The sequence below is a fragment of the Cervus elaphus genome, chromosome 7 (genome assembly GCF_910594005.1).
Source record: "Cervus elaphus chromosome 7, mCerEla1.1, whole genome shotgun sequence".
Taxonomy (NCBI): Eukaryota; Metazoa; Chordata; class Mammalia; order Artiodactyla; family Cervidae; genus Cervus; species Cervus elaphus.
Genome location: NC_057821.1, coordinates 22,815,688 through 22,842,638, shown reverse-complemented (window position 1 = coordinate 22,842,638; position 26,951 = coordinate 22,815,688). Strand labels below are relative to the sequence as shown.

At 39.4% G+C, this 26,951-nt stretch overlaps 1 protein-coding gene across 1 annotated transcript; it reads right to left on the bottom strand.

Annotated features, from left to right (window-relative positions):
• Positions 1–1,020: 1,020 nt before the first annotated feature.
• Positions 1,021–26,536, bottom strand: GLYATL3 (glycine-N-acyltransferase like 3). The gene is made up of 6 exons (XM_043907691.1): positions 26,451–26,536; positions 20,296–20,408; positions 10,857–10,964; positions 10,271–10,397; positions 6,598–6,721; positions 1,021–2,441 (listed from the first exon to the last, which is right to left on the bottom strand). Exons 2-6 carry the CDS (start codon positions 20,371–20,373, stop codon positions 2,015–2,017), a joined length of 864 nt encoding a protein of 287 aa, XP_043763626.1. The 5' UTR covers positions 20,374–20,408; positions 26,451–26,536; the 3' UTR covers positions 1,021–2,014.
• Positions 26,537–26,951: the final 415 nt, after the last annotated feature.

Genomic DNA, 26,951 nt, shown 5'->3' with positions numbered 1-26,951 from the left:
ACCCCTGAGGCAGACTCCCCGTGATAAAATAAACACACACATATATTTATTACACATAAGTATATATAAAATTTGGCACAATTATCAGCATGCAGTTAAGTGCTAAGGAAACAGGAGGCACATTATCATTAGGAAGAAAGAAGGCACAAGGCTGTAATAATGAGACCATGTACCAGGTGGGAGTAACCCTCTGCTCATCAGTGCAATAGATACTGCATGTCCCTGGGGTGGAAATTAGACCACATTCTCCTGAGAGACCTACGGACTCCAGTTCCTTAGAACTCTTCCCTACGGCCCCAAGGATAAGTCTCTAGGTAACCACTGGCTCAGGATGACCTAAGCATATATTCACTCCTGAGGAATCGTTTTCATTATACCTGAAGCTCTCCTTCAGCCAGTTTACTTTTCTCAGAAAAAAAGTCAAAGTGAAGTCACTCAGTCGTGTCTGACTGTGATCCCATGGACGGTAGCCTACCAGGCTCCTTCGTCCGTGGGATTTTCCAGGCAAGAGTACTGGACTGGGCTGCCATTTCCTTCTCCATTACTTTTCTCAGAATAAACACCTAAAATTTAGATTTCCTCTTATCTTTGTAGTTGAGATTTTTGTGACCTCCACACAATAAGAAACCATATAAGCCATATATTTTCTATATGGCTGAGTCAACTTTATCCAGACTAGACAAATCCAACCATTGTTTGTGTCAGCTTTTATTGCAGATAGAAGAACACAGCTTGTGATGTTTATCTCTTCCTTTACTGTCCTTGAAAGATACACAGACAGAAGCAATTGGAACCCAAATTAAAAAAAAAAATACTGACAAGAATAAAAGATGAAGGAGATGTTGATTTTATTATTTAATCATTTAAATTTCTTTTACATTTCCTAAAAAGATACATGGTCTAATGAAAAGAAAACAGTTTGAAATCAACATAACACCATTCTGGCTCAACCTCTAGCACTGGTTATCTTTATAATCTTGAAGAAGTCATTTATTTTCTTTGGTACACAAATATTCATAATTAATGAGAATAAACTAGTTTACTATCTTACCACAATTCTCTGAGTATGTACGGATGCATACAGAAGTAAGAAAGAAGTGAAAATATATGTATATGTATGTTTATATTTGCATGTCAAATGCACACCTACATAAATAGGCCTCTTAGTTTTCCATGAGAAATCTGATTATGAACAAGTGGGCTGGAATAGGTGATAGGCAGTGTCCAGTTTCATGCTGAGAGCATCTGCTTCTAGTTTTTAAAATGCTCGTGTGTTCATTCCTCCATCCAAGGCAACTGAGAAATGGAAACTTGTTAGAATTACAAATTTTCAGGCCTGACCTCAGACCCATCCTCAAACACTGAATGAGGGGCTGTGGGGAGAGACTCAGCTATTTTTGTTGCAACCTGCCCTCCAGATGATTCTGAAGTGCACTAAAATGTGAGAACCACTACATTCAAACATTCCCAGGGAAGAACTATAGGCTAGAGAAGAGACAGGAATTAAAGGGGGGGAGGGGGGAAGGCAGGATAGTCTACAGAGAACCTGAGTCACAGGTGGTAGGAAGAGATTTGGGGAGACAGAACAGTGGCAGGCACAGGAGAGTGTTATTTATGGTTGTAGGATGCCGGTGTGGTTGTAGAAAAGCGGGCATAAGCCCAAGGGCAATAATAATGCAGTATCCAGGTAGGCCCACGTTAGTCATTTGTTCTCATGCAGTCATTTCTGCTCCTGTGCTAAGACTGCTGGCTTTAGAACCTTCTTCCTGCAGTGGATCCTAAAGGAAGATAGTTATCCTGTTTCTAGTCACAGCTGTTTCTGACGCCTATCGTCACTACCGTAGAAATCTGAGACAGGGAGAGTTAGGGCTTCCCAGCCTAAGCCTGTTTGTCTTCTGGTCTTTTTCAACAATTTAAAGTCCCCCTGATTCTAGTTTTAATTTTTCCCTCATTGGCAGCTAAGGAGTGTGTGTATATTCAGAAAAAGGAAGAGAACTCCTGGAATTCCAATGGGCTAGGGGTGAACTTGCCCAGAGAAAGATGGAGGTGTGAGAATCAGCCTATGGAACCGACAAGGCAAGAAGTCACCATGGATGCTCTTCGCGAGGTTAATGGATGTCGTGTTGTCATCCACGATGTTGCCTTGACAGGGGAATCCCCGGCTTTGCAACTTTCTGGCCAACGTGAGGATCACCAGCCGATTATAACCTTTCCTGCGATGCTCAGGCATGGTGTAGCCATGGCACATGGTGGCAAACTGGTCCATCATAGACCAAGACACGGGGTTCCCCTTGTCATCACGGACACACACACTGGGGAAGCAGGAGATGAGGTTGGTGATGTATCGGCGACACTGTTCATTGCCGCCCCGAGACCAAGTCTGGTTGAGTAAGTCAACATCAGCAACACTCAGGTAGGTTAGTCGTAGGGAAGAACTCATTCTTGAAGAAAATGAGACGGGAAGAAATATGAACTCGGGATCACATGACCACAAACAAGTATTTCTCCCTCTTTTATTCACTTCAAACCTTGGGGGATCCTGGTTCTCCCACCAGGGATCAAACCTGGCCCCAGCAGTGAAAGTACCCTGTCCCAACCACTGGACCTCCAGGGAATTCCCCAACTACCTCTCTTTTTACATTGATTCAAACTGAGAAAGCATCCTGGAGATAGTGCCTTGCAAATACTAGAATATTTTCAATAAATAAGAATCCATCACTTACCACTTACAAACATCTTTTAGGATTTCATTTCTAACAGGACGAAACACTCATTATATTGAGTCTAAGTCTTTCCTTCAAATTTTATGCCCACTTGTTATTGTCCTCAGAATAGTTGAAGGGAAGGGTTTCATTTTTCTGGAGAATAAACCTCAGACTTGTTCTTATTAAGTCCTGAGTCTGCTGACACCCTCTCTGAGGCCTTGAACAAGTCCAGATTCTTGGGCCCCTAACCTTTTTATTGGTAACAATAAATGTTTTAGGATAAGACTCCTATATTTATGCAACCATGTCCAGAAAAGAAATATAAACTGCTTAATGTTCTAGGCATTTGTAGATGCTTAAGAAATGCTAGCTCTTTCAGACCTTTCCCTAAACATTCTGGAAAAACGTTTCAAAATCCATGAGTGTTAAGATTAAAAAAAACAAAAAGGACAAAAATTGTTGCAGTTTCTAAGAACTGAGACAGGTTACTTAGTTGCAAGTCTCTGGGGGGCTGGTTGTGTTTTGAGTTTTCTTTCATGCTTGAAGTTATCAATATCCTAAGACCATCCCCAGTTAAGAGGTCACTGATATTACTCTCACTATGTCCTTTTTTAAAATGACTTAACTGCTCCAGGTCTTAGTTTCAGCATTTTGGATCTTTTAGTTGTAGCAGGTGAGATCTAGTTCCCTGAGCAGGGATTGAACCTGGGCTCCCTGAACTGGGAGTGTGAGGTCTTAGCCACTTGACCACCAGGGAGGTCCTGTACTAGGCCTTTCTTTATGAAGTACAAGTTTATGTTTTCTTTAATTAGTGGTTATGCACTGTTAGCTCATATTTCAGGTATTCTGTGAGACCTGGAACTGGGCCATTCGCCTAACCACTAAGCAGGGGGAAAGAATATAAATAAATGCAAGCAATAACTGGCTTAATAGGATTTTTTCATTTAATTCTTGAAAATAAACTTTAGAACAAAGTCAAAGAAGCTTCAGGTAGTTATGTCACTACAAATAAAAACACTAAACCATGTGTTTCAGGAGGGACATTCGAGACAATGACCTTGTATGTGAAGGGCGGGTATCCAAAATAAAGTGTACAGATTTGGGTAATGATTTAGGTTTTAAAGACAAATCGTCTAACTTCCTATGCAGAAAGGAGCAACTCAAGTGAAAATTTGATTTAAAAAAATCTGACGGGGGATTGAGGAAAATTTTAAATAACATTTCAGGGATATGACAGCAAACAGACTTCTTGTTCAGTAGCTCAGTCATGAGCAGCTCTTTGCAACCCCATGGACTGCAGCATGTCAGGCCTCCTTGTCCTTCACTATCTCCTGGAATTTGCTCAAATTCATGTCTATTGAATTGGACAGACTATGGGAAACTCTAAAGGACCAATAGCCTGATTTTTTTTCAACCAAAAGTAACATAAGAAATAAAAAGAGATGAAAGGGATACCTATCTGTCAAAAGAAACTTAAGAGAGATATTAACCAGTTGCATATAATAACCAGGTGCTTATTCAAAACAAATAAAGTGCTAAAAGTTTTATGATAATTGGGGAAATGTGACTACTAACAGGTCATTTTATATTTAGGAAATAGTGTTCACAAAATTTTAAGGAAAGAGCCAACAAAGCAGGCTTAAGGCCACTGTTTTTAGAGAACCTGCTTGCCAGGTTGGCCTTTGGCTAGGTGTCTGGTACTTTTGGATTACTGGAGGAGTCCTGCCATTCCCAGAACTGGTTAAGAGTGGTTAGCTTGGCCTGTTTGTACAGTCAATGTAATTTATGCTGAACACCTGTTTTCCTCCTGGGAGTCTAGGAAATCTGTGCATGCCTTGCAGAGGGCACCTCCAATAAAAAAATCTTATCTGTGTTGTCACAACTCATTGCTGGGAATCAAATGCATACTGTCTGACTCTGCTCAGGGAAGCCTCTGGGAAGCTTGTGCCTGGTTTCCTTTGGACTTTGCCAAAGCACCTTTTTCCCCTGTGCTGATTTTGCTTTGTATCTTTTCACTATAATAAGCTATAGCCGCAACTAAATATATTGAGTCCTGTGAGTCCTCTTAGCCAATCACTGAACTTGTAGGTGGTCTGGGGGACCCCTGACACAGAGGTGATGTTACTATAGCACTTTAATTAAAAAATTTCTTGGGAATTCCCTGAGTGAATTCAATGTGTTCACTTTTGGGGCCAGGGTTCGATGCCTGATGGGGGAGCTATTAATAAGATCCCACAAGCCATGCTATGCTATGCTTAGTCGCTCAGTCATGTCCAATTCTTTGTGACCCCATGGAGTGTAGCCCACCAGGCTCCTCTGTCGATGGGGATTCTCCAGGCAAGAATGCTGGAATGGGTTGCCATGCCCTCCTCCAGGGGATCTTCCCAACCCAGGGCTCGAACTGGGGTCTCCTGCATTGCAGGCAGATTCTTGACCATCTGAACCACCAGGGATTAATAAGATCCCACAAGCTGTGAGGCCTGGCCAAAAAAAAAAATAATAATAATTCTTTTGGAGATATAATATTTAAGTATAAAGGAATAATATCTAAGATATTTCCTTTAGAATAAATCAGGGGGTGGAAAAGACAGAGGTCTGGATAAAAGATTCCTAACATATAAATCTAGTACTTTTTGTATATTTTTAAAAATATACATGTATATTTAATGAGCACAAGCTTGGTTATATTTTTTTAATTCAATTAATAGGAAAATGTATTGTTGAAAAGGTTACAGTTGGAATTGAATGAAGAACAAACAAAATTGAGAACTGCATTATTTTGTGATTGAAAGAGGCAGATGTTTAAGGGTTTTTTTAAGTATATTGGTTTTGGAGGTTAATTACACTAGTTTCCCAACTCTTGTGTTTGAAAATTTTCATAACTGAAAAAGTAACAATAAAATCCAGTTGCTTTATGTGACTTAAAGTTTCCCTTCTTTTCTAGGTTTAGTCTTGTTTTGCTCAATAATTACTTCAACATACACCACAGAAGTGAAGAAAAGTAACATTCACTGAAGTGGGTACTTTTCAGGTATCAGGTTTCATTTGCTTACAAGAAACACGCCAAGAAGATATTATAGGTTCATTTTTACAAAGAACTGATTGAGGCTCAGAAAGATAACCTGGAGAAGAAACTGGCAACTCTCTCCACTGTTCTTGCCTGGAGAATCCTATGGACAGAGGAGCCTGGCAGCCTAGAGTCCATGGGGTCGCAAAGAATCAGACACACTGCCTGACTAACACACACACACACACATACACACACACACAGAAAGATAAGGCAAGATGGAAAGTAACTAGTGAATGACAGATCAGGGACCACGAAGTAAAAGAATGCAGATATAAACCAACACATGTTCTGAAGGGCTGGATTCTGAAATTAGATTTGATTGTTTCTGGCTCTACAGTTTGCGCCTGTGTGTTATTTCAATTCTGTTCAAAAAGGGAATAATAATGGTACTGCTTTATAGGGTTGTAGAAAGGATTCAAGAGACAACGTATTTAAAACTTTAGTGCCTGGCATAAAAGACACTTAAGCCAGTTAAACGCCTTCATCCCTGAAACAACAAAAAACAATTATAACCACCTTGGGTGCAGACAGCAGAAGTTATTTAGAATTATTTGGAGGAGGATGATGCCCAAGAAATGATTTTTTCTGTGTATTCTGTGAAAAAACTGTCCATAGTTAATTACTATGGACAGAGACACAGATTTGATTTTGCAGGAAATTATGAGCAAAAGGAAAAGAGTAAACACACACACACATTTAGATTCAGTCACCTAAATCCAACATTCCAGAATATTCCTAAATGGTATTAAGTACTCCGGGTACTGCAGTTTGTACATCCATAGCATAAGTGCTCCCCCAGAAGGAGAAACTTGGTTTACATACAAGGAACTGGTGTCTGCAGTTGAAACCGTAGATAAGCAAACGGCCTTGAAGGAAGCTAGCTTTACATCCACCTGCTTTGAGTCGGCAATAGCCTTGGAAACATCATATAATTCACTCTGCAGCCCTGTATGTGGAAACACAAAATGAAAAAAAAATGTGGACGCTTTATCTGAAAATGCCAAAAGGAAATTTGTTATAGTATTTCTATACTTGGTATAATCAATACCACCAGTTTCCCACCTTGTATTATCCTAACCACCTTGTATTCTTATATGTATTATCAGAGCTACTCCTTTGATTTTCAAGTCTTGTATGATATTTTCAAATATCCATGTTGATCATGATCTTCCATGGGAATTTCCAATGGGACTATCCCTTAAAATTTGCAGTGTCTTATGGGAACTTTTATTTTCCTGACTTCTAAGATTGCTCTTAAGTCCCTGAGGGTAAGGGATGTTTTCTAGCTCTAGAAGTATGAAAGAGCTTCAATTTATTTGGCAGGGCAATCTCACTTTAAAGACTGTCTTTCAGTCTCCTGCCTAAATGCCCATCATGGCAATGTCAATATATAAACTTGGACTGGTGAGGTTTATTCTGAACTTAACTTACCCAGAACTCACTCGTTTGTCATAGCTATACTGTATTCTCTATAAACCCTTATTCAGTTCTTGTTGTATGTAAAGCTGGGCACAGCTCCAGAGTGGTACACAAGAATGCCATTGTCTCTGTTCTGATGGTAATTACAGCATGGCACATGGGGCTTGTTTACTTAGAACTGACTGTCTGCTTCTCCAAATGCTGATCTGCTCTGTCCTTTCCATTCTGGCTGCTGATGGCTTGAATCCTCTGGAAACTGACTTTCCCACTTCCTTTCATATCTAATTGCTTGTTTCCTTCTCCTAGGAAATCACTTCATCTTGAAGAAAACATTAATGGCAGGTCCTGGTGAACACAGACTGTGCTCTGAGCCTTGGCTTCTCCATCAGGGAGTTAAGTCTAAGAAAAGATAAGCAAGTCTTCAAGTTAATGCTATTAAAATTATAGATGCTGTGGCTAGCACTCCATATTAAAACACTGAATTACATCTAAGTGGCAGTGAGCGGTGCTGACTCAAGGTGTGGATGTTAGTTCCAACAGAATTTATTTCTCCTAAGTTAGACTGAGTCAATTCTTTCTAAAAGTCATCCTAACATTAAAACATAACCTTTTAGACTTATAAGATGTAACAGGTAACAAAAACTGCATAAAAAGGATAGCTTAATTAGTAATAATTGCATACATTTTAACTACTTCTAAAGCCACAGATAGAATTTGACGAGCTCCCTTGTATGGTATCAGTCTCCCAATCTTTTAATCACAATTCCTTCTCTCTCCTCCAAAAATAATCATTATAATAATTTTTAAGATAACCATTTTCTTGTTTTCTTTACAGTTTTATTATCCAAGCCTGCATCCTTAAACACTGTAGTTTGATTTTGCCCACTTTTTGTCCTGTGAGTCTTTTCATCAACAGATCTTTCGATTCCCACTAAACTCCTCTCTCCCCCCTTTAAAAACTTCTTTTGTCAGCGAATCCTGCTGGTTAAGGCCTCTAATCACCAAACCACAGGATTTGTTGTTTAGATTTTGCCGATCATCTCTCCATGGTGCTGTGGATCACGTCCTTCTATCTGTTGACAGGGTATCATTTTTAACAAATGATTTTCTCCTTTCTCAAGAAAGAAGGAACCTCCGCTTCTCATCTGCTATTGTTCACTCCACCTCCTTAGAAGGGGAAGGGTTGCTAACCGAATAAGCCAGAACTTGAGGACATTTTTTTGGTTCATAGTTACCAGGGAGCAGGCCTTTGAAACTTTCAGGCTGGTCCTCCTGTAGACAAGCTGTCTCATCCATGCAGCTAGCAGTGAGCAGCGAGCAGGGTCTGTCTGGACAATTGTGCATATTTTTGTTTCTTGCCCTTGGATATGGCAATGGCAAGGAGTTTGGCTCCTCTGAGTCTGTTAGAGGATTAACCCTGATTTAACATTGTTTATGGATGGTTCTTAGATTAAAAATGACAAAGGCATTCCCATGCAGGGTGTGTTCTTGCTCTAAACACACAGTACTGAAGCAGCTTCACTGCCTAAATCCTGATCTATCCACCAGCCCAACTAGCAGGCTAGTTCTGACCTAGCCTGCACTGCGGCAGAAAGTAAAAGGCTGTTTATGTCTAGCTGATAGGCTTTAGGGAGGCTCATGATTTAGAGATGTTATAGAAATGCCACCTTTTCAGGTTCTCTGAATAAGAATAGTAAAGACCTTGATGACTTCTTAGAAGCTATTCAGTGTCCTAGAGAGATTATAGTTCTTACCACGGAAACCTACAGTTGAGACCACATCAGAAGTCAAGAGCCTGTACTACTCTACATGGTAAATGAGGGGGTTTACCATTCCAGCTATACTAGGTGCTATAATTCACATCTCTCCCCACCAAACCCTCAGGAAAGATGACTATCAGTTAAAATGTGTATAACTCACAACTAATAGCTCAGCTTCTGAAAAAAAGTATTGGCAATTAGAGGGATGGTCTCTCCATAATGATGAATTCAGAGGATTTGAGGATATTAACCAATAATACCAAAATCCATCCAGTTACTGCCATGACTTTTCACATTAAGGAGGAGATATACTCATTTCCACATTAAAGTAATCCTGGTGAGATTTTTCTGAATTGTTAGTTAGATAAGCAAGTGGTTGAATTATGCCTCACTTCTAACCAGCATACCAGGGGTAAATCTGTAAATGTGTGAGAGAGCTTAGAACTGCCTCTATAAAGTCTTTTTGAGCATTTGCAAGGGGATTTTTTTTAAAAATATATATAACATCCCAAGTTTTTAGGTTATGAATTTACATAAATCATTATAGGTGGACAGAAACTTTTCTTGTAGAGGGCTCCAGCTATTTCTGGCTGATAAAAATTACCAGAATTTACATATCTAACATGGGGGTTCCTACCTTCTTGTCAAATGATCAAGGAACTTATTTCACTGGAAGAGCTATACACAGTAACTTCATTGCCTATGTCAACTCCCAATCATTATAAAAAGTTGAGAGAGCAAGTGATACACTGAAGCCAAAGCTATCCATCCCAATAATCAAAAGTCATAATCTGTTTCTTGGCCTGAAGTTCTTCCAGAAGCATTGATGGCTATGTAGTTATCTCCTTGGAGCCCACATATACTCTTTCCTTATAAAATCATTTCAGTTTATCCTATGTAGACCAGATGATTATCTTTTTCAACAATCATTTGCTTTAGAAAGAACAAAGGCTTACCTATTGGCTTAGACTTAAATTAGATTTACTTTAAAGGATTATGATAGGAGAGGGTTAGGAGTAGTAAGGAGAAATATCCTGTGATATTTACTGATACCTTTTTTTGGAAAAAAAAAATCGCTTAAAAGCAGTCTCATTTAAATGCCTTCTGCCAACCGCAAAGGCCAAACCTCATTAGCAATAAAAAAAAGTATTGCTACAAGACTGTAATACATAAACTGTTAATATATAAAATGTATGTAAGTGTATTTGTACATATGTGTGCTTATATGTGTGAAAAGTGCATCATATTTATATATCTAATAGATATAATAAAAAGGAGAAAAAAAATGCCTGTCTCGTGTCTTGTACTTGACCCACCCTGTATTTGAAAAACTTGGTCCCAGTTGATAACACCATGTTCTTCCAACAGCTGTCGGTAAGCATTGACATCTTTATAGAACACAGCATAGGCATTAGTATAATGGTCCAGGTTGTCTGTCGCAGCCTAAGACAGAAGACATAATCACAAACACATAAAATACATCCTCTAGATACAGAACTCCAGTACCTTCCTAATGAGGTCAGGACACTACCTTTGATCAAGTGAGCCTCTCCTTTGTCTCAGAGGCATAATGGGGAGGAGGCTGTCTTTTTCAATCTTCTTTCATATTTATCCATATGACCAAAGTCAATGATCATAAGGAATCATCAACCCAGTGGGAAAACTAGTGTGTACAAGCATATGTGCTTTATGCTTCTAGGGATTGTCAAACACTAGAGAAAGCATCCTAGTGAACACATTTAGACTGGAGGTTTCCATATGTCTGATACGCCAAAGCCAGTCAAATTAGCAGCCAATGGTGAGGTGTATAGCTTGTTAAGCTATGATGGTTACAATTTCCCCTTTACTTCATCTTTTCATTCCAGTTGGCGCCAATTCTTTTTTTGCCTTTTAAAACTGTACCTCTTTCTGCCGCCGTGTGATGATGGCTTTGAAGTCAGGCCATGAATCCAATACCACTTCCTTTTGAAAGGGATTCCCACGATTTATGTTCATCACTGCTCCATAAACCTAAGGCAGAGAACCCAGAAGAATGGCTAGTCATATTATTAACCATTTCAGATGCTTATTACTCTTTTGATTTCTTGTACTACTGCAAACTTATGGCCATGAGGGGAAATGATAAATATATACACGTATATTCACAACCCACACACATACAGACTTCTCCCTTGTTATTTCATCAGTGCACATGAAAACCGTTAAAGCGTCTATGACAGTCTATGAAAATGCTCCCAAAACGTAGTGTTTTTTTAGCACAGTGGTGAGAGGTACCAAATCAATAGGCTTACCAGACAGGGACTTGGAACATAGGTCAGTAATACTTAATGAATCAGCGTCTGATATCTAGATTTAGAGCTCATATATCTTTTAAAAGTTCTATGGAGGCTTTCTGACTCTGCACCACTGCGTTGGTTGTGGCAGTGAGCCCTGACTCGAGTCAGCAATAAACTTCCCTTTTTTTGCGAGTTGCATTGTCTTGGAAGCCTTCTCTCTTCCTACTCGGGGATTTGGACATCGGGCATAACATTTGGGGACTCGTCCGGAATCCCTTGACCGGGGAAGCAGAACACTTTCAGGACAGAGGGGAAGGATAAATAATAGCACCGGTGCTCAGGCAGTTCAAGAAAGTCCAGTGTAAATCCGAGGCCCTGCTGAGAAGCAGGAAGGTATCTGGCGCAGGAGAAAGCTTTCTATAAAGGGGGAACGGATTGGACGTTCCAGCCGGCGAAAGACTGAGGCCAGCGAGCGCACTGGAAGGCAGCCGGCTCTGCGGGAGGGGGAGTTCCTCTCCTGATCCCGAGTCTGGTGAGCAGTGAACGCCATTCGGTAAGGTAAACCTTGTACCGGGGGGCAAGAAAATTCAGGGGGCCCAAAAACCCTGCGCTGTGTCGTCGGCCGACGTTTATCTGTCCGTGTGTTTGTCTTTGGCTCTCCGTGTTTGTGTGTGTGCTGGCATTGTCTCTGGTCTCCCTTTTCTGGAAGCCCAGGGAAAAGTCCTGTAACGCCTGGGTGTCTGTAGGTGGCAGGAGACATCTGTAAGTCCACCCCTTTTGCCCCCCTTTCCCGCCTCCTCCTCCTCCTTCTTTCAACCTGGCTTCCTTTCCTCCTTTTGAAATCTTTGAAGACATCTGAAGTTTTGTGTCTCTATAGAAGGTTTTCTGAGAGACTGTATTCTTGTATTTAAGGGAGTGTCTGATGAGGACTGCCAGGTTTATATGTGTGTGTTTTAACTCTGTTCTGTGTTGTGATTTGTGACGGCCATTTTGTTTTGTCTGGCCACCATTTAGACCTGCCGCCATTTTGTTAAAACTTGATTTTCTTTTCCTGTGCCATGAGACCACGGCTCTCAGGAACACTTATCTAGACCATCTCTAACTCCTGAGACTGAGAGAAAAAGGAAAAAAGCCTTTAAAAATGTTATTTATTTCAACTTTTTTTATAAACTAGTAAATTTTATATTGTAATATCTAATTCATAACCAAACTTAGAAAATGAAGCTAGATCTTGCACTGTGTCTGTCTAAATATGTTTTGGTATGTCTTTGTCTCTGGAAAATATTTTTTAGGTTAATTTGTAAATGAGCTCTATTTAATTGGCTTAAAAAAAAGGGGTAAGCACTTACAAATCAAATAATTCTAAATTAAACAATAAATTCCAGGTTTAGGTGAACTGGGAAATATTCAGTACTAAATACTTGATATTAATGTTTGTTTGTTGACCTATCTAATATAGACATGTCTTAGAGTAATTAACATCAAGTAGAATATTTTCGTTGTACCTAGGTTTAATATAAGTTAAATATTATACCTATTACAAGTTTGTCAACAAGGAAATTACCTCGAGTGAAAAAACTTCTAAAAAATGTAAATGAGGTATGAGTTTGCATATAAAGAATATTATATTAAGAATAATTATTAAGAATAATTATTATTAAGAATAACTATTAAGAATAATTATTCTTTAAGAATATCTGTCTACAATGGTCTCCCCAGATTGGCGTAACTTGAATTTCTAAGGGTTGTGCTAAACTAAGTATTGGAAGTCTATTAAATAATTAGGTCATTTCCAAATGAAATAAGATTTTGAAACATTTACTACTAAACACTGATTTCCTTTTACAGAAAAACTAAAGAGATTTGGGACTATAAATGAATAATGTTCGATGCCATCCTAAAATGTTTTAAGAAAGCAAGAGTTTTAGAAATTATCACTGGTATTTATGCTCACCAATCTATAAAATGCTAATATAAAAGTTAGCTCTTGATTGCTAAAGGAAAGCAGGAAGTGTGCTTTCAGTAAAGTATGAAAAAAATACTAAAAAGAGTTATGCATGATCAGGATTTTCTAAAATTGGATTACAATTAGTTAGATAAGTGAATTTTGTTAGGAATGACATGGTTGTAAGAAAACTGCTTAGAGCCAATTAGGTCCAAGATAGCTGAGCTGACTTTCACTAGACCTTGAGCCTTGGTATTTACGCCCATTGTGACATATCAACAAGCTAAATGATACACCCATCAACATTGACTAAATCTGACCAAATGTTCTAAAGCTTTTAATTGACCTTTTCGATAAAACTTCCTAAATCGAATTCTTTTGAAGTTCCTTTGACATCTAGCTAACTTTGGGGTGTTTCAGAGGGCCCCTGAAACATCCCAAAGAGGGATATTAAACTGTTTATTTGGTTGGTTATATTACATGAAAAAGATTATCAAATGAGTAATAAATCCACTCATGTTATAATGTATGAAAAATTACTAATACAGATATCCTAGAAAGTATATGGAGTTCTTAACATTTTGATACGTCTTGGTATTCTAATGAAAAACCTGATGACTTCACAAAAGTTAACAAAGGACTGAATGAACCAGCGAATATGCTTATAACTTATGGTTTCTATCTGAGAAATTACAGGTTTAAATCGTGTGTTTTCCGGGAATAGGAAAAACCTTCCTCTCAAACTAGTTATAAAAATAATTTGGTAAAATTACATGTTATAAACAAAACAATTATATTTTCTCTCTATCTGACTCCTCCAGAAATTTGAAACTCTTAGGTTTCCAGTAAGTTTATCAAATGAGCTAAGAAGGTTATCTCACTAACAGGTACAAAAATCTCAAGGAATTTTCGAGACCTTAAAAAGAAAAGAGTTCACCTAGATTTGTTAGGCAAAATCTGTGATAAGCCTTTGGTGTGAGTTTCCCAGTCCTGTTTTATATTAAAAGTTCAGTCTGAGATCCAATAAGTGTTTCAGCAAAATAAAAAGTCTATGATCAATTATGGTTATATAAATCATCAGACCAAAATTAGTGAAAAGAGACCTATTTTGCAAGCAAACTAGCCTTAATTTGGTTGTACTTGATAAAAATGAGGGTAACTTTAGGGAGAAAAAGATATTTCAAAAAAATGTTAAATCCCAGTTTGTTAATGGAGGTCTGCATGTAGTAAGACTCATTTCTCAGATAGTTCTTTGCTGTTATGTGATATTAATGTGAAAGTTTGTTTCTGAAGCTTATCTCAGTAATCTATGTTTGGATGAAGATCAGATGCCTCATGACCTGCAACCAGGACTGGAAAAAGACATAATTTAAGAGACTGTCTCCAACCTGAATGGAAGGACTTTTCATCAGGTACTCTTAACTAGCTCATGCACAATGAAACTGAAGAGAAATTAACTCTTAGATTAATTCCCACTTCCAAAGGCCCCTACACTGGATTGGTCTATAGAGAAGACAGCTGACCTGATCTCACCTTAAAATGATGCTCAAACAAGAGAAACTACACTACACCAGGATGAGAAGACAGCAACATCAGAGGTAGACAGCTTGCCCAAGATGCTGGATCTGCTTCGTATGATCATTTATAATGTTTTCTTGACTTCTTAGACCTTTGCATATAAATCAAATGCTTTTCTATCATAGGCCTGATTCTATGCCAGTTTTAGAAATCAATCCAATTGTTGGGTTTGTGGCCAATTACCTGTGTCTAGTTCTGGGTTACCTTGGTAAATTTCTCCACTACAAGACTCTAACTGGTTGGCCCTGAGGAAATTTACTTAAAAAAAAAAATTATAGTCATATTCAGGTCACTGTGATACTACCAGACGAGATCCCCTCACTGGGCCAATTAATAATGCCTACTCTGACTCTGGCCATAAATTTGAGCCTTTTTCTATTCCTCAAGCTCAATCAGAGCAACAAAGAAGTTTCAACAAAGGAAAAAGAAATCTTCCACAATTATAAGATGGATTTCTATAGATAACACCAGGCTATGGTAATTTAGGTTTAAAGTCTCCTCTGTGTTGAAAACAATTATATCATGCTAAGGATAATCAGTCTAGTAACACTAGAAAACTGGGCTATGTGCCTTATAGATGGTGGTGCCAATGTATAATTTCCCTGAAAGATAAAGATTTGTACAGAGTAGACTAAGTCAGATGACCTGGGATATACTGGGCTACATCTAATGGAAGCTCTTAAGTCTTACTTGTGACTTTACTAGTACTGCTGGCTATGTTCTTTGTATTTCACCTGTTTTACAAAATTGCTATTTCTTACAGTGCCAAATGTGTGACTGAGGCCTCTGATAAAATAATATATAGTTCCCTATGAGATCAATGATGATGGCAGTGTAACTCTAGATATGAGAAAAAGCAACAAGAGGGAATGTTTTCCTGGACCAAGAGGCTAGTAAGACAGGTGGTCCAGAGAATTTTGGATACTGTTTTATGGTCTAGTCCAGTAACAGCACATTGAGTGGCCTGTCAACAAAATCTTTGCCAAACCTGAGAATGGACATTCTCAGCACCTTGGGATAAAATGGTCATGAAATGCCCCCCTCAAAATCATGGTCAAGTTTATGAGCAAAAAGGGGCTCTGCCAACTGAAGATTGACACTTGCCATCTACATCTACAGAGATTATATCATGGCCACTGCAACTGCTGACTTTCAACGGCCCTGAAAGGAGTTCAGGGTGAAGATCAAGAATGAGGCGCTCCATGCTCTGGGAAAAACTGGCAGAACAGGCCTTCAGATAGTTAGATCTTTTCAGGAGATTTTATGAGTCCCAATTCTTGCATCTTCTCATACATAGAGAAACACTGACATCATTAATGGTGCCATCTGCTTTGGCTATTAAGGAAAAATTTTACAATTAAAAGTCAAAATAGAGTACTCAGCTGTGGTTCAGACATCCTGAGAAATAACCAGGTGTTACTATGGGTGTAATTTCAGATTAGACATTGTATTGCTAAACACCTGAGTTTTCTGAGTCATGTCAGGCTTAGATGCCACCATTCTCAAAACAATGTCTGCTGGAAGCTAGTAACTTCTACCTTACTTTTTATAAAACTAGGCAACTGGCCACCTGGCTACAAGTCTCCCTGAAGTGCCAGGTCCAGACTGGGTTTCAGGCCTATTCTTCTAAAAGAAAGAGATTTATTTTGTCTATTAAAACTCCAGTTATCCCTCCTCTAGCTACTACTAACTGGGTATGTTACAACAAAATGGCAGACCAAGGGATTGAGATTTTAATCATACAAGGCTCAAATCTAGGACTTGGAACTCAGGAATACTTCCAATTCAGTGTCTCTTCTCCAGGCTGAGGCAGTCCTATGCCCCATTTTGACAAGAGATTATCACAGTCATAGTTGCCCTGTTCCCTAAATTAAAGCTGAGCAGGACTCTGTGGGGTGGCGACTCTGGAGTACAGACCTGCTGTACTGTAAAATATAGGCTTTATTCGGCCTCCTTGACCTTCCCTGAGTTCCATGGGGTGGATTCAAGCAGTTGCTAATCAGGGAAGAGAAAAAATACAGAAACAGAGGGAAAACAATCAAATGGTGGTACAGCCTTGAGACGGTCCTGGTTCTTACTCAGGGAAATATGCATAACAATGTCTTTTGAGTTCTTCTACAGAACTGGAGCCCCCACCCAGGTGAAAAATGGTAACTTCAGACTAAACACAAGATTCCTAGAACGCAGCTCTGTTGCTTGACCACCAGCCAATCACCCCAAATGTTGCCTCCTGTTTCTGGGGACCAGTGATGACCATCCTGTTAGGTCTCCTGTTTGGCCCCTGTCTATTTTATCTCTGAGAGGCGCCAACAGTTTCAAACTAAGTTGCTGTTATTACAAGAGTAAAAGCTGGTCTCAGTATAAAACACCCCAACTTAGGTCAGGTATAGAGAGACTTCTGCTCTGCTAGGCAGGCCTACGCCCAGGCACAGCAGGAAGAAGTTACAGAAGAAAGAGACCTCCGCCCCAATTCCCAAAAAGCATCTTGAGTATGAAGTCTCTCAAGGGAGAGTTGTTAGGGAAAACACACTGCCTGTCCGTCCACCTAATGTTACTCAGATCTCAATATTCGACTGCCCCCACAGATGATATAGAAGACCCATGATTGGGCCTTCCACAGAAACAACAAGACAGGGGGGAATGTGAGGCTGCGCCATGATAGGCAGCCTAGATTAAGAGTAGGCCTGGTTTTCCAGGGTAACATGATTATCAGGCCACCTGGAGCCAGCCAATCAATATGCGCCCAGTAAGGAAAAGGGAACCTATCAGGGGAAAGCTGAAAAGCCCGCGAACGCCCAAGTTTCCGTGAAGGTTTGAGCCAATAAGATTACTTTGCAAACATGTAACCAATCCACTTAAGCCAGCTACCAACTGCTTATGCACACCTTATAAATTGGGTAACAGCTCGGGCTCAGCGCTTTCTGACCCTGCACCACTGCGTTGGTTGCAGCAGTGAGCCCTGACTCGAGTCAGCAATAAACTTCCCTTTTTTGTGAAATAAATAAATAAATAAATAAAAGTTCTATGGATAATTTTGATGTGCAGCTGCTTTTGAAGTTTACTACACTATCTGAACATCATATGTGAAGTACAACCACTCTTTCAACCCTGAATTACAATTAAATATCACTTGAGACTGAGATACTGTCCCCCAGAAAAAAAACCAAAAGCATATCCTGCATTTCAGATTTGATAGAGCAGGTCTGTTTAAGCGTTCCCTGAGGGTTGTAACTATGTCTTATTCACTGTTCTATCCATGGAGTCTGACAGAGATGACCAAAGGCTTATTGACTAAATAATGCTGAAGTATCTTAGAATTCCGTTCTGTGACTTTTCACACTTTCTTCTCCACTAAGAATCAAAGATGTCTGTCCCACAAAGCAACTTTCCTATGTTACCTGTGTGCTTCTAGAGAAGATAAAGTTGTGGTGGTAAGGAGGAGAGCTAAGCTATAGGCCAGTGTTGACAGCAGCATCTTTATAATACTGTAGACAGAAACTGGAAACAATATCTAGCCACAGTGGAATAAGTAAATAAATTGTGGCATATTCCTACCATGGATTACAAAAGAGCAACATGGTATTGAGCTTGTCCAGCCAGAGAAGCTAAGTTCAAAAAGATACTTACTGTGTGATCCAATTTATACTACATTCAAAGACAGGGAGAATTAAATGATGACTTTAGAAGTTAATAGTGGTTGCTATGGGAGACCAGGGAAAGATATTGACAGGAAAAGAGTATGGAGTGGGGGAAGAATGGTGTTTGATGTACTGTTCTTTCTTGAATGGAGTAGAAATTACATAGATATTCACTTTGAGAAAATTCACTGAGCTGTATCCTGTTTTGCGCACTTTCTAGTGTTATGTGGGTATGTGCCAATTTGCTTCCGTCCTATCTGACTCTTTGTGACCCTATGGACATGGCTCTCCAGGTTCCTCTGTCCATGGGATTCTTCAGGCAAGAATACCGGAGTGGGTTACCATGCCTTCCTCCAGGGGATCATCCCAACCCAGGGGCTCTTATGTCTCCTGCATTGGCAGGCAGTTTCTTTACCACTAGCACCACCTGTCAAGCCCTTTCTAGTGTTATACTTCAAAGAAAAAAGTTAAATTATAAGGGCTTCAGAGCCTACATTTTATCTCCTTTATCACTATCTTAGTTCAAATCACTCACCTCATCTCAATGCCTAGAAGATGATCCAACTCTCTTCTGTCTTACCCAAACTGAGACCTCACTCAAATTTTTGCATAGACTGTATCTTTCCAAATGTAGTCTAATCCTAATGTGCAACATGGATCATACTTAGTGAAAATCCACAAACGAAAGTAACCTGGAAAGGTCATGCTTGTTCTCTTCATGATTAAAGTCTGGAATTCATGATCTTACGTGTATGGAGTAATACATTTATTAAAATAGTTTCACATGAGGAAAGCATAATCCTTATTCAAGAATGGAACTTAAACATGATTGAAATGTTCACACAGTTAGAAGAAAAAAAAAACTTCTTTACAATATTCAGATTCTGAAAAAATAACTAGCTTGTAAAGATCAGAACCAACTGAAAGCTTTGGCATGGGTTGAAACCACAGGGGGAGGGAGATGGCAGTGGAATTATAAAATATGCAGCTATAAATTCCAGTGGATGGAGGAAGAGGAAACAACTGAGACTATGGTTTCTTTATCTTTTTTATTCACAAAAGGACTTAGTGTTTCCTGAAAGGGTATTTTGAAACAGTGGTCAGAGAACAAACCCAGGCATTATATAACAATGAAATCATTAAAGGAGGATAAAGAGATTTAGGGATAAAAAGACTCAGGGTAGGAAAAATAAGAAATTAGGAGCAAAGAGCTAAGCAGCTATGAAAGAGGAGATTTCTCAGAAAGGCATCTATGCCTATACGGTTCATTTCCTTAATTCTTACTTCAGATGTTGTTGTGAGAGGCAGGCATTTCCAAAAAACACTCAATTTGAAATGTGATAATTTAGATTTAAATCTGAATTCTAGCACCTGGAAATGGGGAAGTTATTCAGTAATATTATCTATAAAATTGTAATATAAATATCTGCCTATTCAGAGGTTTTAATATTACAGAGGAATTAATTTTAGAGAGGGATTGATTAGGTGTTTTTGAAGCTCAAATGAGATAATGTGAAAGATATTTAAAAAAAATTATACATACCATTCAGGTCAAGTCAACTAATCTGAATTTAGAAGTTTTTAAAAAATAAAAATTTAACAAGTAAGAAATTACCCTTCTGCTATTTAATAAAATTTAGAACTGAAATTTACTTCATAAATAGTCCAGTCCAGCACAGCCTGAATTTTCCTAGAAGGTATCTAGCAAGACTGTCAAAAATATAACTTACTGCATTGTATCCCCAATCCATTGAATCAACCTCTAGCAGGAGGGGACTGGGAAACTGTATGTTTACTAAGTACTCACATCTTACCATCAAGAAAAGTTGGGAAACAGCTATAAGTCTGATGTTATTTCACAGATTAATAAAACAAAGAAGATAGAACTATTCAATGTTTCATACCTTAAGTGATTCAGGAAAGTGACTCTTCAGCATTTTTTCCAGGATCAGTAATTTGGTAGAACAGTTAAGAACCGGCATGTTCTCTGGAGAGTGGAGAGCTAGTAATTCCACCCCTAATTAAAAACATGAAAGGATGTATTTAATTTTTGTCTGTTAGTATTTAAATCTACCCAGAAAGATCCTTGAAGTTTTTCTTTGTCTTTTTGGTTCATTTGTTTGTTTGTTTCTTTAAACTGGGCTTCATTCACTTTTTCTCATGTAAAATGATATGGTGGCTACAACTAGAGCCAGGGTCTTCTGCAGAGAAACTCTGGTGTGGGTCTTAAGATGGTTGGTGAATTCCTAATATGAAGACTTGGTGAATACCATCTCTTTCAGGAGTGAGCTAGTTGTAGGTCTTGGAAATGGCATCAAAAGTTATTTAGTGGTGTTGGAGAAGAGTCGAGAGTCCCTTGGACTGCAAGGAGATCCAACCAGTCCATCCTAAAGGAGATCAGTCCTAGGTGTTCATTGGAAGGACTGATGCTGACGCTGAAACTCCAATACTTTGACCACCTCATGCGAAGAGCTGACTCATTGGAAAAGACCCTGATGCTGGGAGGGATTGGGGGCAGGAGGAGAAGGGGACGACAGAGGATGAGATGGCTGGATGGTATCACCGACTCGATGGACATGTGTTTGAGTAAACTCCAGGAGGTGGTGATGGACAGGGAGGCCTGGTGTGCTGCGATTCATGGGGTCACAAAGAGTCGGACACGACTGAGTGACTGAACTGAACTCCTTGCTTTCACTGTCAAGGACATGGGTTCAATCTTTGGTCAGGTAAATATGTTTCAGCAAGTGCATCCAAAAAAAAAAATGGCCTTGGGAAAGTTGCCCATGGAGGCAGTACAGCCCCTGGCAGAGGTACAGAAAGTCACCAATTCAAGCTATTGTCAGTAATTTCTTAGACACAGGGGCTGGGATGATGCTAGTGCCACTGGGGACAGGGATGTGGTACTCCAGGACAAAGCCACAGCAGCCAGCCGCCTTGCAAGGGTTGCTATGGGGCTTGTCAGTCTCCCCAGTAGCCTCACTGCATAGGGATGAGGGTGTAATTCTTTTCTTTTTTTTTTTTTAATTGGAGTGTAATTGCTTTACGATATTGTGTTAGTTTCTGCCGTATAATGAAGGGAATCAGCTATATGTATACATTATCCCCTCCCTCTTGGACCTCCCTCCCACCCCCTCAATCCCACCCATTTAAGTCGTCACACAGCACGGAGCTGAGCTCCTTCTGCCCTACTGAAGGTTCCCAGTAGCTAGCTATTTACGTACGGTAGTGTATATATGTTGGGCTTCCCTGGTAGCTCAGCTGGTAAAGAATCCGCCTGCAATGCAGGAGACCCCAGTTCTATTCCTGGGTCAGGAATATCCCCTGGAGAAGGGATAGGCTACCCACCCCAGTATTCTTGGGCTTCCCTGGTGGCTCAGACTGTAAAGCATTTGCCTGCAATGCGGGAGACCTGGGTTCAATCCCTGGGTTGGGAAGATCCTCTGGAGGAGGGCATGGCAACCCACTCCAGTATTCTTGCCTGGAGAATCCCCGTGGACAGAGGAGCCTGGTGGCCTACAGTCCATGGGGTCGCACAGAGTCGGACACGAATGAGTGACTAAGCACAGCACAGGGTATATATGTCAATCCTAGTCTTCCGCATCATCTCACCCTTCCCTTCCCCTCACTGTGTCCCCATGTCTGTTTTCTACCTTTGGGTCTCTAGTCCTGCCCTGCAAACAGGTTCATCTTGTACCACCAATCTTTTTTAAGATTAATTCTGAATGCCATCTTCCTCTGAAGAGGGAAGAAAGAGAGAGAGAAGGAGGCCCTGGGATGTGTCAATCAGAATCACTGGAAATGGAAAGTTCACAAAACTGGATCCTGGGGAGATGTGAGTGTCTACACTGGGTTAAGTCTTCTGTTACACATGTTCACTGTACTCTGAATTCTTCCTTCAGGACAGGCCAACAGTTGTAACTTTATATTTATTTGTGTTTTCTTTGGTATAAGCCTGTCTTAAGGAGCCTATGAGCTGCATGAAGAAAGACCCATGTCTGCTCTGTGCTCCGCTGTATCCCCAGCACCTACCACAGGGCCTGGCACACAGTAAGGTCGCTGAAAGTAGTTGTTGAATGCATGATATGAAGCTCAGAGGAAGAGTCTTAGGTTAAGTAGGGAAACTTCTTTTCACAATGTGGGGCAAAGACCAGAGAAAAACTTGAGTGGGTCAGGTGGTTAAGAGGAGAGAAATACCTAGCTTAAAGATGAATCAGATGTGAGCAAAGGCGGAGGCTCATTTTAGTCCGATAAAATTAAGGGATGTAAAGGGCCTAAATGTAACGTACACAACTCCATGCATTCTTATCTAATTGCATTTTGTAGATTTTGGGGGCTCTGTCCCATGGCATTTTGTTTCCAAGAAAACTTCCCCCGCCGCCCCCCACCCCCCATATTTCCAATCAGGTCTTGACTGAATTAGAGAAAAAAAAAAGTTTTTTTTTTCCCTCTATCCAGTGTGATAGAGTTTATCCAATTTACTCTTTTTCCCTACCCTGAGCAGCCAGGCACTTGGATGCAAAGATAACTAAACGTTGAGAACCTAGGCTTCTGCTGGATTATTTCTTTACAATACATTTTTCAGACAGAGAAAGCTACTTGACTTCTCTATGTGGCATCTCTGTGTGGCTGAGATACTCAGAATGTATGACTGTAGATTTATTTAAAATCCATCATCATAAATCTCTGTCATATAGTTTATGTGAGTCTGAACTTCTAAGAAGCATGTTTCTTATGATCAGGCCCCCTGGGCTCCAGTCCACTGAAGGGTATGTCTGAGGTGTTTGCATTCCCAGCAAGAGTCGGAAGAGATATGAAGGACTGTTAGCCCTGAAAAGAGGAAGTTTTCAGAGTTGAGGATGAACAGATAAGGAAGTATAGCAACTATCTCCTCATCCTGTATCTGCTTGACTCTTCACTCATTCACCTCATCTCTAAATGCAATCTTAACTTCTTAGTAAACCCTTAGGTTAAACACATTCACTAATTCTAATTCAAAGTCTTTTGAGAGAAAATGAAATGAAATGATTTTAAAGAGAAGTTGATCATGTTTCTCTTCCTAGGTTTGATGTTCAGAGATCTTTTTGTATACAATTATGTAGTAAGGTTGCTAGTGCAAAGAAGAGGAATTCTAAATACTTGTAGCTGATTTGCTTATTAATTGCTTGGTTTGTTCCCCGAAGGGTTCAAAACCACTTATACACACAGGAAAAATACATAAAAAATTAAACTAAAATAAAAATTCCTGCTACCGGAAACACAAAGATGCAAAAGAAATACGGAGTTACGAGTGAAGTAGGCAGGCAAGGCATATAGAGTACAATCTTGCATGTAGGGTTGGTCCTCTTTATTCATGGGTTTCATATTTGTGAATTCACCTACTTGTTAAAAGTTATTTGTAACTTCAAATGAGTACTGACAGTGATCCTGAAGTCATTTGTGGACATGGATAGGGCAGTGAAAAATTGGAGCCTCCCAATGCCCACATCTTCAGCCAGTTGAAGCTGAAGAACCTGACTTCTTGTTCAAGCTCCCCTACTGCAAACAAGTCCTTTACACGTCTAGTTAGTGCTGTGTTTTTTTTTTTTTTTTTTGTTTTTTGGTTTGTCTTAGTTGGGATTTAGTTCCCACACCATTGATGGAACCTGCAACTCCCTATTGGAAGTGTGGAATCTTAACCACTGGACCACCAGGGAAGTCCCAGTGCCATGTTCTTTTGCATTTTTGCTTTTTGTTGGCTATTTCACTGTTGAAAATGGCCCCCAAGCATAGTGCTTAAGTGCTGTTTAGTGTTCCTACGTGCAAAAAGGCTGTCATGTACCTTCCTAGAGAAAATACATATATTGGATAAGTTTCTTTTAGGCATGGGTTATAATGCTCTTGATTGTAAGTTCAGTGATAATCAACAAGATACATTAAGTAATGTGCCTTTAAATGAAAATACACATATAACAAAGTTATGTATTGATCTGCCGATAAAAACCTTGTGACCAGAGGCTTGCAGGAATCTAATCTTGAATTTTCCTTAGGATCAGTGGTTCAAAAATAATTAGGACAGTGTTCACAGGTGACTTTTTGAACCTTATCAAGAACAATGAAAATCAACTATACTTGCAGGTAAGGGTCCATATTTTACTCTAAGCTTTCTAGCAGCTAACACAAAGAGAAATAAACATGATTCAGACTGCCCATAAAATTATCCTTATACTTTTTACCAGAGCATTTGCTCAAATTTCACTTAGTCATTTCTAACTTAAGTCCAGTTCTCTAACTTCTATATAATCAAAACCTACCTTGCTCTGGCTTCAGTTTATCTTTCTAGGCTAACCAGCTCTTTTGACTCACAAATTTTGCAGGGTCACAGATTGGTGACATTAAAATCAGAGAGACAGTTCTATGGGTTCACACAAAGAGGACACTGTAATTAATATACAACACTAGACAATATCCTTTAGTGAAAAAGTGGTAAATTTCATAAGGATCTTTCTTTATTAAAGATGAAGATAAATTTTAAAGCTAACAAAAAAGAAAACAAATTCTCAGAGAGTAAGAATGAAAAATAGTCTCATAAAATATTTTTTATTTGGAATCCCATTAGAAAGTCATAATGACAACTATTAACTCTGAAAAGTGTAAGATCAGAATGTTATATGGGCAGGAGGAGGAGGGGATGACAGAGGATGAGATGGTTGGATGGCATCACCAACTCAGTGGACATGGGTTTGGGTGGACTCCAGGAGTTGGTGACGGACAGGGAGGCCTGGCGTGCTGCAGTTCACGGGTCAGGCACGACTGAGTGACTGAACTGAACTGAACTGAACATGACTCAATTATAAATTCCCTATGATAAGCCAATGTTCTTTAAAAAATTATTTTATTGAAGTATAGTCCATTTACAATGTGCTAAATTCTGCTGTATAGCAAAGTGATTTCTTATATATATATATGTACACTATTTTTCGTTATGGTTTATCACAGGATATTGAACATAGTTTCCTGTGCTATATACACATATATGATATGTGTATACGATATGTGTATACGTGTATGTGTATATATGATTCTATATATGATAGCTTGCATCCACTCATCCCCAACTCCCAATCCATCCCTCCCCACCGCCACCTCTTGGAAATCACGTCTGTTCTCTATGTCTGTGAGTTTGTTTCTAAATAAACACCTGTTCTTGAATAGGAAAGTAAAGGTTTGTACCTCCTTTAGCCAAAATTTTATCACTAGCAGAGTCACTGTCTCAAGGAAAATAATTATACTCAACATAAGTTTTAGGAACTGAGGTTTCTTGAGGCATTTGGGTGCCCATCAGGACACAGCAAGCAGCTAAAATATGTTATTAATATTAATCAGACAAGAAAGGCACGGCACGCTCCTAGAATTCATTCTTATAAATAAATAAAACATAAGGTCTCTGTTTTTATGATGTGATATGCCATTTATGGGCTTCCCTGGTGGCTCAGACGGTAAAGAATCCACCTGCAATGCGGGAGACTGGGTTTCATCCCTGGGTTGGGAAGATCTCCTGGAGAAGGCAATGGGAACCCACTCCAGTATTCTTGCCTGGAGAAGCCTATGGACAGAGGATCCTGGGGTGCTACAGTCCACGGGGTCACAAAGAGTCGGACATGACTGAGTGGCTAGCGCAGCATACCACGTTATAATACAATAGTGAATGTTTGTTAAGGAGGAAATAAAGAACTTCTTACAGTACTTGTAATCTAATAGCACTGATTATTTTTCAGATGATAGTTTTCCTGTTTAGAGAGATTCTTGTCTGTTCCTCTAGTGTGCCCATGTCACGATGCAAATAATTTTATATTTTGTAAGGCTTATTTTCTCCATATCAAAACTTAAGAGAGCAAAGAAACAAAAGCACCCCCAAACCCCAAAACAACAGCAAGAAATTACCTTTTCCTATAAACCTAAATATAGTTTGGTCTTCCTATACAACATTGAATTTCATCTCTCCTCTTTCTATGTCTCCCATTTCTGCTTGTAATTATAAACAATGACTTGATATTTGTTGTTCTAATGAATAAATGCTTACCTAATGTTGAGAGTTCAGTCTGGAACTGAGGTCTTAAACTGCGTGGCAGTGCAGTGTCTTCTTCTGTGTCCAAGGCTGGTTAATTCTTCAACCTTACTTCCCTTCTATGCAGAAAGAGGAGGGCAGGAGAAAGACAGGCTATCCACAACAAGAGGAAGGGAGGAGTTTATGACGTCAGGTGAAAAAAATCACCATGAGTATTTTCATTCCTCCTCTTTCTAATACATTTAGTATTATGGTGTAAAAGGCACTGAAAACTCATCTTGATTTAGAGATGGATGTTTTCTAAACCTATCTTTCTGACAGGATACAATGGAAAAGAATAAAAAGGAATGGGACCCAGACAAATAGGAAGACAGTACAGAGTGCTTATGTATTTTTGTCTATTCTGAAGAAAATGATTTTGCTGCTCTAAACTTCCAAGTCTGAAAGAGAGTGATCTCTAAGGAGGCCCCTCACGGAACAGAGTATTTTTTGAGAATTTAAATTCCTTTACCTTGG

Excerpts from the sequence above, each read along its gene's own strand:
- GLYATL3 (XM_043907691.1), bottom strand. The coding sequence starts at position 20,373 with ATGCCGGTTCTTAACTGTTCTACCAAATTACTGATCCTGGAAAAAATG. Across the intron at positions 10,398-10,856 it reads TCACACGGCGGCAGAAAGAG|GCTGCGACAGACAACCTGGA; the intron begins GTACAGTTTTAA and ends CTTCTGTCTTAG. Across the intron at positions 2,442-6,597 it reads ACTGCAGACACCAGTTCCTT|AATGAGTTCTTCCCTACGAC; the intron begins GTATGTAAACCA and ends ATTTTCTTCAAG.